This window comes from Drosophila teissieri, chromosome 3L (genome assembly GCF_016746235.2).
Source record: "Drosophila teissieri strain GT53w chromosome 3L, Prin_Dtei_1.1, whole genome shotgun sequence".
Lineage (NCBI taxonomy): Eukaryota > Metazoa > Arthropoda > Insecta > Diptera > Drosophilidae > Drosophila > Drosophila teissieri.
Genome location: NC_053031.1, coordinates 8,455,455 through 8,466,501, shown reverse-complemented (window position 1 = coordinate 8,466,501; position 11,047 = coordinate 8,455,455). Strand labels below are relative to the sequence as shown.

Here is an 11,047-nt window from a genome sequence, read left to right as displayed (position 1 = left end):
AAGAAATAGATGCTAGATTTGCCCTCGAGAAACTATAGCTCTCTCTTAAAGGTTCCTTTATTACCGAATAGTTGTTCAATTTGTAACTTACAAAAGTTTCGTAGAAAAAACAAATCTGGCGGGGGTAAAAGCCAAAACAAATAACTTATAAAAGACAACGGACATACCGCAGCGTGGACATGGATCTGAAGGCTTTATAAGTGCAACATGGATGCGTGGAATTCCAGAAGAGTGCGTCGCTGTGGCTAGTATCCATTTCACTTGTTTCCGCCGCCGCCCCATCCAAGGAATCCCTTGACAAAGCCGGTAATGGAGGGTCCTTTCTTGCCGGGCGATTCCAGTTTGTCCTCCAGCGAGGGAAGCTCCAAGTAGTTCATGGCCAGGTCAAAGAAAAGCGGTTTGCAGGGTATGGGCTCCATATCAGGGGTGAGCTTAAACACATTGGGTGTCTTGGTGTGCAGGGACTGATCCTCCTTGTAAAGCGACAAACGCTCATACAAAGGTTTTGTGGTCTTCTGCGATTTGGTGGTGGTTCCGGCCTCCTCGCTGTTGTCTTCCTCCAGCACACTGTATGCATGTGCAGAGAACTTGCAACCGTCAATGGCGGACACAACCTTTTTGAGTTCCTCCTCCAACTGAAACTCCGGACTGGTCTTGCCTTTCAGCGCCTCGGTGGCGTAGTTAGATGCGCGTTCGTACAGCGCCACGGCCTCTTTCCATTTCTTCATGTCAATGAGTGTGAGCGCAATGTAGTAGCAGCGGAAGGCCTTGAAGGTGATGGCTAGGTGTTCCACCTCGCTCTGGTACTTGGCGTCGTCCTCCAAACCGGAAATCTGCTGCATTTCGGTAACGTTCTGCAGGATGATCTCGTACAGACGGGCCAAATCCTGGGGTCGGACGCGTTTGCCGTCGCCCACATTTTGCTGGGACTGCTGGTTGGGATCGTCGAAGTTGAGCTTAGCCTGATAAGTAAAAATGGATGCGTAAGTTTAACACGCGTAAAAGTAACACTATTTTTACGAGCCTACCTGCTCCACAAGGCAAAGATTACGCTGTAGCGTACGGCTGTGGCGAATATAGCTCAAATATGCCAGTAAATATTGCACGCCGGATACGGTCTGTCCTGTGGTTAACGAACGCAGCTTGGGGTCCTGCTTGATTTCGTCGCGAACGGCTTGGATGGCATCCTTGCAGTCCATCAAAATGCGTTCAATCAATTCTATCTTCGCATCCTGCTTGGTGGTCTTGGCCAGCGACTTGTCCAACTCCTGGGCACTGAGCAGGAACAAACGCACCTTCTCCGGACGCACGGTGACCTTGCGACCGCGCCAGTCGATCGTCTGCAGGCCCTCGCTGCTCTCCGTCTTCGTCTGACTGACCAGTACATCAAGATTCTCTAGCACTCCCTGAGCGCGCAGCTCCAGGATCTCATCGATCTTGCCGCCACTGGCACCACCGCTGATGTTGTAGGCGCAGTAGCGCAGATTGGGAGTAAATTCATTAACCTTTGCGCGGTAAAGCTCCTGTTCATCATCGGGCAGTGCCTTGCCCAGGTTTTCGTACACCACCTGAGCGCGCTTTAGATGCTCGCCAGCAGTTTTCCACAGCTGCAACTCGAAGTGCAGGGTTCCGTGCATCCAGGCAACATAGGCCTCGCACTCTAGTTTAGTGCGCGCATCGAAAGCTTCCGTCTACAAAAAAATCATGAATTATGATCAATATATATTAATTATTAAAGTGGGTTACAGCTTACATTACACAACTCCTGGAGTTGCAGGGCATAAAAGCAGGCCCTGCGCAGCTTGTTGACCAGATGGAAACGCTTTCGCGGCTCCGTATTGGACTCCTGCTTGAGCTGCATGGCATACGCCCAGGCCCGCTCGGCGCTTATCAATGGGATGTGGATAAAACGCTCGTCCGCCTTCTTTCCGGTCAACTGGCCAATGGTCACATCGCGTCTCTTGAAGTGCCGCTTGTCGCCCTGGGGATACTTCAGAGCCTTCCTCAATCGACGGATGCGGCGGGTGCAGTATCCGCGGTACCTCTGGAAATCGCCGTGGCGCAGACCGTGCTGCTGCTGGGCATCCTTAATCTGGTGCAGAACTGCAGCGAGAGTGAAAGTTCAGGGCATTAGCATACACACTTTTAGGTTAAAGGGAGCTGCGCGTCTGGTCCACCTGGCAGTGGGGTGGAGCCGACTGGGCCACTTACTCTCCACCGTAAAGATCTTGGGCGGCTCTGCTGCCACCGGAGCACTCTCCGTCTTCTCCAGAACGTCCCCAGTATTCGGATTATCCTCTTGGACGACCATTTTCTTAGCAGTCCACACAAATCAACGACGTGTAAAAATTAGTGATCGCAGGCCCATTGGGATTGTGAAAAACACTAAATTATCGATATTATTGTGAACGGTTCACGTGCGATATATATTTCTATATATCTTTCAGATATATATTCAGTCAGGAAATTGCATGTTCCTCTTTTTAGGGTTAGCATTTTTATATTAAGCTTGTTTGTCAATAAACTATATAAATCCATATTCCAAAAAAATTCCAGAAAAATTATTATATAAACAAGATTTATAAAAATGTCCTAAAATGTTAAATATTTTCGTCCTCATGTTTTTAAATTTTTCATACACCTTTAATAAAATATATGCATGTATGAATGGTAGAGCGTATTATTAAAACGTATTTTTAGATTTTGGATCGTGGACATATTCAAATATTAAATAATATATTAATAAATATTAAATCTTAATAATAAAACAATAAGTCATTATAAACAAATTCACTTTTAATATCGATAGTTTCGATTGCCCATCTCTATTCGTAGTAGTGTTGAGAAATTCATCAAAGCTCCCCCCTTTTGAAACTTGTTGGCTGACACGCAAGAGCGTGCCTTCTGTCTGTTTTACAACAATTTCGGCCTAGTTTGCAGGTAAAGTGCAAATATTTCAGTACACTGTCAACGTGAAGTTGAAGACCAACGCGTGACGCATGAGGGACAATAGAAATTTTCGCTGCAAACCCATTGTTTTGGCCACGCTTTGAGGTTATACTTTCACTCGCAGGCAAACGCAGGCACCTCACCCCCGCTCTTCTGTCATGAATCGGTGCACCAGATTTGTTTTGACGGTCGGGGATGGTGATTTGCAACGTTGACAGTGGAGTGATTACCATATAGGTGGCTGATTAGAGTAGAGCGAAGCCAATACTGATTAATTTTGTTCATTTGAAAACTATCAACAGCATGTCGCGCAGAAAGGAGAACGAGGAGGTGGACAAGCAGACGCGTATTGCCATCGTCAGCGATGACAAGTGCAAACCCAAGCGGTGTCGGCAGGAGTGCAAGAAGACCTGCCCGGTGGTGCGCATGGGCAAGCTGTGCATCGAGGTGACGCCCACGTCCAAGATAGCCTCGTTGTCCGAGGAGCTTTGCATCGGTTGCGGTATCTGCGTGAAGGTGAGAGTGTTTAGCTGCAACTGCTGTAATAGACGGATTAACTCGTGCTCTTAATTCCCCAGAAATGCCCCTTTGAAGCCATCACAATCATCAACTTGCCCAGCAATCTGGAGAAGCACACAACGCATCGATACAGCAAGAACTCCTTCAAGCTGCATCGTCTGCCTATTCCGCGTCCCGGTGAGGTGCTCGGTCTTGTGGGACAGAACGGTATTGGCAAGTCGACCGCTTTGAAGATCCTCGCGGGCAAGCAAAAACCGAATCTGGGGAAGTACGCCAATCCGCCCGACTGGACGGAGATCCTTAGCTACTTCCGCGGCTCCGAGCTGCAGAACTACTTCACTAAGATCTTGGAGGACAACCTGAAGGCGCTGGTCAAGCCGCAGTATGTGGATCAGATTCCCAAGGCGGTACGAGGCGCTGTGGGCGATCTTCTGGATAAGAAGGACGAGAGGGATCTGCAGACCAAGATCTGTGAAATGTTGGATCTATCGCACATCCGCGATCGTGAGATCTCTCAGCTTTCTGGTGGAGAATTGCAGCGTTTTGCCATCGCCATGGTGTGCATACAGAATGCAGACATCTTCATGTTCGATGAGCCGTCCTCGTATTTGGATGTTAAGCAGCGTCTGAACGCTGCCTTGACCATTCGATCACTCCTGCATCCCACTAAGTAAGTTTAAGAGTTTTTTTTTAATTGCTTAAATTCATGTCATGGTTCTATGCAGGTTTATTATCGTGGTGGAGCACGATCTGTCTGTGCTGGATTACTTGTCTGACTTTATATGCTGCCTTTATGGAGTCCCCGGTTGCTACGGTGTGGTTACTATGCCTTTCTCTGTGCGTGAAGGCATCAATATTTTCCTCGACGGCTTTGTGCCCACCGAAAACATGCGATTCCGCACAGAGTCACTTACTTTCAAAGTATCTGAGTCCGCTACGGAGGAGGAGATTAAGCGCATGAACCACTACGTGTATCCCTCAATGGTCAAGACCCTGGGCAAGTTCGAACTGACGGTGGAAAAGGGTCACTTTAGCGACTCCGAGATCCTGGTGCTTCTGGGCGAGAACGGTACAGGAAAGACGACGTTCATTCGTATGCTAGCCGGTAACCTCCAACCCGATGGCGAGGTGGAACTGCCTATGCTCAATATCTCGTACAAGCCGCAGAAAATTTCCCCGAAATTCCAGAACCATGTGCGCCATTTATTGCACGATAAGATTCGTGACGCCTACGTGCATCCTCAGTTTATTGCCGACGTTATGAAGCCCATGAAAATTGAGGAAATCATGGACCAGGAGGTGCAGAACCTCTCCGGTGGTGAGTTGCAGCGTGTGGCCCTGGTTCTGTGTCTTGGAAAGCCAGCGGATGTCTACCTCATCGACGAACCCTCCGCCTACTTGGACTCAGAGCAGCGTCTGGTGGCCGCCAAGGTTATCAAACGGTATGTTTTATCTAGACTTTAAGTCCTCCCACAAAAATTGACAAAAATTGGTTTCCCGTTTTAGCTATATTCTGCACGCGAAGAAAACTGGATTTGTGGTGGAGCACGATTTCATCATGGCCACCTACCTCGCCGACCGTGTCATCGTGATTGAGGGTCAGCCTTCAGTGAAGACGACAGCCTTCTCGCCGCAGTCGCTGCTGAATGGCATGAATCGCTTCCTCGAACTGCTTGGTATTACCTTCCGTCGCGATCCCAACAACTTCAGGCCCCGCATCAACAAGAACAACTCGGTCAAGGACACAGAACAGAAACGCTCGGGCCAATTCTTCTTCTTGGAGGACGAAGCTTGTAACTAAGACAGGATCACGGACAACTTCGATTGGACTCCCTCTTTTCCCTATGTTCTCCTCAGCTTTCCTTCGTTCATTTTGCATTCTTTGGTTGAAAAACACATTTGCTTTCAAATTATTTTGTTATTGTTGTCGAGGATTGCGTACAATCGAAAATTGGGGATTAATTGTACTTGATTAAAGTGAGTTTTATATACGTTTTTACAGCGAAATAAATAGTGAACCGAAACAACAGAATGTTGTTTTAAATGAGTCTAGCAAAAATAAACAAATTTTCTTTGTACAAAACTGAATTTGGGAGTTCTTTTTTCTCATGTGGTGCTGACTAAGATTTGTAGTTAATCTGAAATTAAAAACGGTTGATATCTGCAAATTAACACGTATTTATTGCACTTAAGCGATAATTACTCAAAATACGCACAATACAAATGTAAATATGAATATAAATTACATACAAATTTTTGTTATTCCAATTCGATCACAATTCGAAATAAACACACAATGGATAACAACTACAAACATTTATAAGTATATAATTTACAATATTTGTTTTTGGATATACCAACGCATGCACAGCATATTTTTAATGTAAACGCTTTTGAAGCTTTAAATTTATGCGATTTAATCAAATTTACATAAAAATTTTTCGAAAAAGGCAAATCTTTTGAGTTTATAATACTTAATTTGATCCGTGGCTTTTGGCCACTAAATAACTGACACAAGTAAGTACTATAAATAGGTAATTTTGGAGACTTATGCGCTAAAAATTCCATAAAAGTAAATGCGTCAAAAATTGACCCAAATATTTGATAGTTGCATTGTGCAGTTTCGAATCCTAATCGGAGTCTGAGAGTAGAGAGCGTTTTACAAGGAGAGTTTTCAAGTTACAGCAGTTCCTTTTGAAATTGTTTGTTATATATTAATTACGTTGCATAACTTATTCAATAGAAGTATAGTTAGAAAAAATGGACACACGTATGTCTAAAATTGAGTGTTGAGTTGATCCAAAAGCAGATCCTATGGTTTTCCAATAATTTAGTTACCTTGTTTATTTTCGTTTTCCTTCAGCATAATTTCTTGTAAATGGAACTTTTAGTGACTTAACATTAGTTTCGCTATGTGCTTAAATAATTGTCGAAATCTTGCAACAGAACGTATCAAAAATAAGTGTATATCATGCAGGAGATTAAAAGATAGAGAACATCTGAGGTAGCCGACTATGTATCGTTTCCACTTTTCATGAGGGTTGACACTTCCTGTCCGAGCTCCAAGGCTTGTTTTCGCAGTTTCAGGGCCTGAAAGGTAAATGACATAAGTTTGCATTTCGTTATCGGTACTAAACTGGACTTACCTGAGTTCTAAGTTCCTTCTCGCGTGTGACAAGTTCCTGGATTTGCGACATGACTGTGGCTGAGCTACGTTGATCTATCACCCACCGCAAATAGAGATCTAAAATGCATTTTTATTAAACACTATTTAATTTGTTAAACTTTTAAACATACCACTCCACAGCTCCAAGCTTATGGGCGCCACCGATGGCCATATCACATTGGCATTGGGCTCGTACAGCGGATTCAAGAGTGTCTGAAGGACATCAGGTCGGTTCAAATAAGACCACAGGCTCGTCGTCCTGGTGTGCACGTTCAGCTCATTGCGCTCTCGCTCTGAATCGCAAAGGAAAGTTCCGTACTGTGAAAAGTGGCTGTGCTCGAATAGAAGGATCAGCAGTTGAGTGCTGAATTCAAAGCTGCAGGGAAACTGTGTGTAAAGCTGATAAATGCAATCCAGAAAGAGGACGAAGGTGGCACCAGATGTCTTATTGCGTGTCTGATTTGGTGTATAGCATGAGAAGCGATGACGGGAGGCGAACGGATGTCCCGCCTGGATCCACTCGCGCTCTATCAACGCCTGTAGGCTACAAAGAAAATACAACATAAATAATGTTATCATGGCAATTAGAAGATGATGTCTTACCCCCTTACAGTCCGGCAGTCGGGATTAAGAATTATCTGCACCAGTGAGGTGACAATAAGCGTAGAATCCAAACCCTTAGCACCGTGCACCAACACTGGACTTCCCTCCTGATCCAGGCATTGCGCCACCACACAAGAGGCGTTAAGTGAGTTCAGCACGAGATTAAGCCAGCCGCTGCTTTCCAGTCGCGATAGCCATTTATCCGTACTGCACCCCAAATCGTTGCAAGCCTCAATCAGTCGAGCAAAACTGTCCAAGATGGAGGCGGGCGAACTGACGTTTCCAATCGAACGATTTACCTTCTTCCACTGCGAGTAGTGCAGGTCAGTTTCCGTATTCGACTTGCCCTTTCCCCAAGTGTCCACGATGAACCCCTTTCGACTGCGACCCAGCACCAGATTTAGAATTGCCTCGTCAGCTCGACAGCGCTTGATGCCCTGAATGGACTGCGGTTGGGAGCTGCGCATCAGCGTAGCCTGCAAATATGATTCATTTAATTAATTTAATACAATACGCTGGTGTAGTTGCAATGACTTACGCCATTTTCATGCCTGTAACTGAGCACGGGAAAGCGACCGCCATCCCGGAACGCAGCTGAGAGCACTATCTGCTCGTCCGTAATTGCTTTAGGTACAATTAGCGTGGCGCCATATGTGGCACAAACGCTGAAGTCTCTGTTGACGTTGGTGATGCGCCACTCACAGGAGGCCTGGGGACCTTGAAGCGCTCCACCTCCTACACCACCAACGCCACCACCCGCAAGGGCGTCTATCGCAAAGCCATTTTGCAGAGGGTGGGGAATGCCGGCGCCCACAGTCAACGTTGATGTCGAAGTTGATGGCATGCAAATTGTTATGTTGGCCACATTCGGCGAGGACCCACCGCCCATACCCACCCCGCTTATGAGTTTGGCGAACTCCAGCTCGGGCCTGTCGTTTGGATGGGGAGGTTAATTGAATTGTAGCCAATTTGCCAGTTATGGAGAAGGCAAGTACCCACCTAAACATCGTGTAGCCGTCCTCTAGGATCGAGTACATGGGCCGGTAGAAAAATGGATACAGCAGTTCGGTGTTCTGAATGGCACTGAGAGCCTCCAGCGATGCCGCCACGTTGAAGAACTCCTTGCCGCACTTAATCTCCAACGAAATGATGCGCAGGTCCTTGCACTTCAGGGTGATAAGCCCACCGACCACGATGTTCTGCGACAAACTAGGCTTCTTCTCCACACAGTCGATGTTCTTGTGCAGCAACTGAAAACGAGGGGGGTGAGCATGATGAATTTCCAATTCAATTATTAGCGCTCCATTGAAGCCGAAGCACATCGGATTAGGGGAGCCGGTCTCAACCCACTTACCCATAGCTCCTGGCTGGTTTCCTGGCGGGCGCTGAGCAGCAAATGGTGCCCGGTGATGCACAGTGTGCCAACTGTTGCACCCGACGCCCCCGCATTCGATGGGTCGTGCAACAGGACTCCGTCCAGCTTGGGGGTCTTTATGAGGTCGGCGAATTCCATGGCGTCGCCCACGGCGGGGTGTCCGATTTGATTTGGCCCCGACTAATTAACTTTTTGCATTTTGCCCCGGCTATCTCCTGTTGCCACTTGATTGCCTCTGTCGACGCCGCCTTCCACCTCCGCCCTTCTTCGCCACGGTTATCCCGCCTTTCGAGTCCCCCTTTTTGAACCCACAGCAGTGCGTACTTCACCGGCTCCGGCGGGGATTGGGCGTATTTTCGGCACCGCTGGTCTGCAGCTAACAATGAAACTTGCTCCGGGCTGTCAAAACTTTTGATCCACGCCCCCGCTTACGGCACAGATTGCATTTCTTTCTTTCTTTTCGATTCCGTTTCAGTCCGACTGTTCTGTTTTGTGCTTTGCGCCAGTGTGCCCGTCGCTTGCTGAGCCCTAAAGCTCAGCTGGGCTAGGCACTACCACACTGCGTTTCGGCTAAGCACCGTTATTGCCATTTTCGAAAGAACTACCTAATTTGCAGTTTTATATACATTTATTTACATATGTACGTATATAGTCGTATAGTAAGGATCAACTTTTAAATTTCTTTACGTATCCTCTTAAAATATATTGCCCAAACATTTATTAAATACAAATAAATAAAATGAGAAACTTCGATCAATTAACAGAATGTTCCTCATGGTTTACAAAATTAATTAAACAAATTTTTGGGTACTTGTCTTTTGTATCCACTGCATCAAAAGAAATAACCAATTCTGAGACTTGAAATCTTTTAAAGATCTACAAATTCTTAAATACGTTATTAAGCAACCAAAAATAAAACTATGTTGCATACTGGTTGCATGTCACACGCACATGCGGTCCTTTAATCCAAGTAAAAGTAAGAAATGATTATGATAGATCGAAGTATGGCTAAATTAAGTTTTACATATGGTACACAGACAGCGATGCCGATCCAAGGTCGTGGTCCGGGCCAGAAGAAGCGTCAAATACTCTTTGGAATGCTCTGCAGCAGACGGTGGCAAGGTGACTTAGTAAATGGAGTCTTCTCCAACTTAAACGACTCCCGTCGGACGCACATTGGTTGGCGGCGGGGCGCCACTGGGCCTTGTCATGATGTCCACGGCATTCTTGAAGAGCTGCGTTTTCACAAAGTCTGTGGCGGCGGAGTTCAGATCCTTGCTGGCGCCATAGTTACACTTGACGTAGCCATACAGGTTGGCGGCATTCAGCGCAATGGCGATCATCACCAGCAGTAGCCATTTGAACTTCAGGCCGAATAGGGCAAACAGGAAGAAGAGGCCCCAGAAGACGGGACAGAGTATGAGTCCCAGCCAGAAGATGCGCTGCTCGTTCTTGTTGACCCGGCTCTGATAGGATTCAGACTGCGTTTCATTATCAAGGGCAACCTAGTTAGCTTATCTCGTGACTCACGTTCTTTGACTCAAACACCCAGTGCGATACGCCATCGTCGTCGACATAGTTCCACCAGCGGAGACCGACCAGCAATCTTCCCGAGATGTTCTTCACCGTCCAGAAGTCGGCAGACAGGAAGAGCACCACAAAAACGAAGCTGGTGATGAAGGAGTCGCTGAACCAGCCACAAAACATATAGATCACAATGGCGGCGCCCCTGAAGAACAGGTGGAAGAAGGTGACGTACGGGTGCCTGTGGAGTACACACGTTGGCTGGGGGTTAATGGAATTGATGAACAAACACCATGGTTCTGCCTACGTGTATTTCTGGCCCGCGCGACTGGGATCCCGCATGTCGTCCTCCTCGCCAAAGGGTATCGTGTCATCGTCGAGCAGCGGCACCTGTGTAACACGTATGTGGGATTAGATCGGCTTGCCTCGATTGAAAATATGAGTTTTTCGTGGAAAACCTCGGATCGTATTGTCAGAATGGCACCTCAATAAAGCTGGTTGTTAGGTGTTAGTGCGGCATACATACATTTCTTACCGTAGCGGAGGCCATGCTTGTGTTGGGCGTGACGTTTAATTCCTAGTTGAGTGCAATTTTCATGGATTTTCTAGCTTTTTCAAGGGTTTTAATACATTTTCTTTGCCTGGGACGTTTTTGTTGTTTCTGCCTGCGTAGCCTTCTATCGTTATCGCACTAAGTCGATAGCTTCCAGGGCTGACATGGTTATTTCACTTCGATTGGGTTGGCAGCACCAAAAGCTATCGAGTTTAAACCTATCGTATTTGAAATCTTTACTATCATGCTTATTTTAACAGGCAAAAATATTAGAGAATATTACAGAATGTGGTTATATTTGTTATTTATATACCCATGTCATAATAAATGCCACTTGGATTATTTATGAAACATTAGT

The 11,047-nt window shown here is 46.4% G+C and overlaps 4 protein-coding genes across 7 annotated transcripts; 1 reads left to right on the top strand and 3 right to left on the bottom strand.

The window, feature by feature from the left end:
- Window positions 1–6: 6 nt before the first annotated feature.
- LOC122616032 (signal recognition particle subunit SRP68) lies at window positions 7–2,370 on the bottom strand. Its single transcript, XM_043791273.1, has 4 exons — window positions 2,212–2,370; window positions 1,754–2,103; window positions 1,029–1,691; window positions 7–962 (listed from the first exon to the last, which is right to left on the bottom strand). The coding sequence occupies exons 1-4, from the start codon at window positions 2,309–2,311 to the stop codon at window positions 258–260; spliced, it is 1,818 nt and encodes a 605-aa protein (XP_043647208.1). The 5' UTR covers window positions 2,312–2,370; the 3' UTR covers window positions 7–257.
- A 446-nt stretch (window positions 2,371–2,816) lies between these two features.
- LOC122616036 (protein Pixie) lies at window positions 2,817–5,556 on the top strand. The gene is made up of 5 exons (XM_043791280.1): window positions 2,817–2,940; window positions 3,252–3,465; window positions 3,528–4,138; window positions 4,194–4,910; window positions 4,975–5,556. The coding sequence occupies exons 2-5, from the start codon at window positions 3,253–3,255 to the stop codon at window positions 5,267–5,269; spliced, it is 1,836 nt and encodes a 611-aa protein (XP_043647215.1). The 5' UTR covers window positions 2,817–2,940; window position 3,252; the 3' UTR covers window positions 5,270–5,556.
- Window positions 5,557–5,855: 299 nt separating this feature from the next.
- LOC122616372 (myotubularin-related protein 9) lies at window positions 5,856–9,120 on the bottom strand. Its single transcript, XM_043791807.1, has 7 exons — window positions 8,592–9,120; window positions 8,237–8,487; window positions 7,776–8,166; window positions 7,238–7,713; window positions 6,766–7,178; window positions 6,615–6,712; window positions 5,856–6,558 (listed from the first exon to the last, which is right to left on the bottom strand). Exons 1-7 carry the CDS (start codon window positions 8,748–8,750, stop codon window positions 6,481–6,483), a joined length of 1,866 nt encoding a protein of 621 aa, XP_043647742.1. The 5' UTR covers window positions 8,751–9,120; the 3' UTR covers window positions 5,856–6,480.
- A 420-nt stretch (window positions 9,121–9,540) lies between these two features.
- LOC122617052 (uncharacterized Golgi apparatus membrane protein-like protein CG5021) lies at window positions 9,541–10,830 on the bottom strand. Of its 4 annotated transcripts, none has more exons than XM_043792711.1 (4): window positions 10,672–10,830; window positions 10,444–10,526; window positions 10,143–10,377; window positions 9,541–10,093 (listed from the first exon to the last, which is right to left on the bottom strand). In XM_043792711.1, exons 1-4 carry the CDS (start codon window positions 10,684–10,686, stop codon window positions 9,764–9,766), a joined length of 663 nt encoding a protein of 220 aa, XP_043648646.1. In that variant the 5' UTR covers window positions 10,687–10,830; the 3' UTR covers window positions 9,541–9,763. The 4 variants fall into 4 exon arrangements, with proteins under 4 accessions (XP_043648646.1, XP_043648648.1, XP_043648645.1 ...); XM_043792713.1 differs by having other exon boundaries at window positions 9,541–10,078; XM_043792710.1 differs by having other exon boundaries at window positions 10,663–10,820.
- Between the last annotated feature and the right edge of the window lie 217 nt (window positions 10,831–11,047).

Excerpts from the sequence above, each read along its gene's own strand:
- LOC122616032 (XM_043791273.1), bottom strand. The coding sequence starts at position 2,311 with ATGGTCGTCCAAGAGGATAATCCGAATACTGGGGACGTTCTGGAGAAG. Across the intron at positions 1,692-1,753 it reads AACTCCAGGAGTTGTGTAAT|ACGGAAGCTTTCGATGCGCG; the intron begins GTAAGCTGTAAC and ends ATTTTTTTGTAG. Across the intron at positions 963-1,028 it reads ATCTTTGCCTTGTGGAGCAG|GCTAAGCTCAACTTCGACGA; the intron begins GTAGGCTCGTAA and ends TTTACTTATCAG.
- LOC122616036 (XM_043791280.1), top strand. The coding sequence starts at position 3,253 with ATGTCGCGCAGAAAGGAGAACGAGGAGGTGGACAAGCAGACGCGTATT. Across the intron at positions 3,466-3,527 it reads GTTGCGGTATCTGCGTGAAG|AAATGCCCCTTTGAAGCCAT; the intron begins GTGAGAGTGTTT and ends TTAATTCCCCAG. Across the intron at positions 4,911-4,974 it reads GCCGCCAAGGTTATCAAACG|CTATATTCTGCACGCGAAGA; the intron begins GTATGTTTTATC and ends TTCCCGTTTTAG.
- LOC122616372 (XM_043791807.1), bottom strand. The coding sequence starts at position 8,750 with ATGGAATTCGCCGACCTCATAAAGACCCCCAAGCTGGACGGAGTCCTG. Across the intron at positions 8,488-8,591 it reads AAACCAGCCAGGAGCTATGG|TTGCTGCACAAGAACATCGA; the intron begins GTAAGTGGGTTG and ends CCTCGTTTTCAG. Across the intron at positions 6,559-6,614 it reads AGAAGGAACTTAGAACTCAG|GCCCTGAAACTGCGAAAACA; the intron begins GTAAGTCCAGTT and ends TTTACCTTTCAG.
- LOC122617052 (XM_043792710.1), bottom strand. The coding sequence starts at position 10,686 with ATGGCCTCCGCTACGGTAAGAAAT. Across the intron at positions 10,527-10,662 it reads CCTCCGCTACGGTAAGAAAT|GTGCCGCTGCTCGACGATGA; the intron begins GTATGTATGCCG and ends CGTGTTACACAG. Across the intron at positions 10,378-10,443 it reads CGCGCGGGCCAGAAATACAC|GCACCCGTACGTCACCTTCT; the intron begins GTAGGCAGAACC and ends TGTACTCCACAG.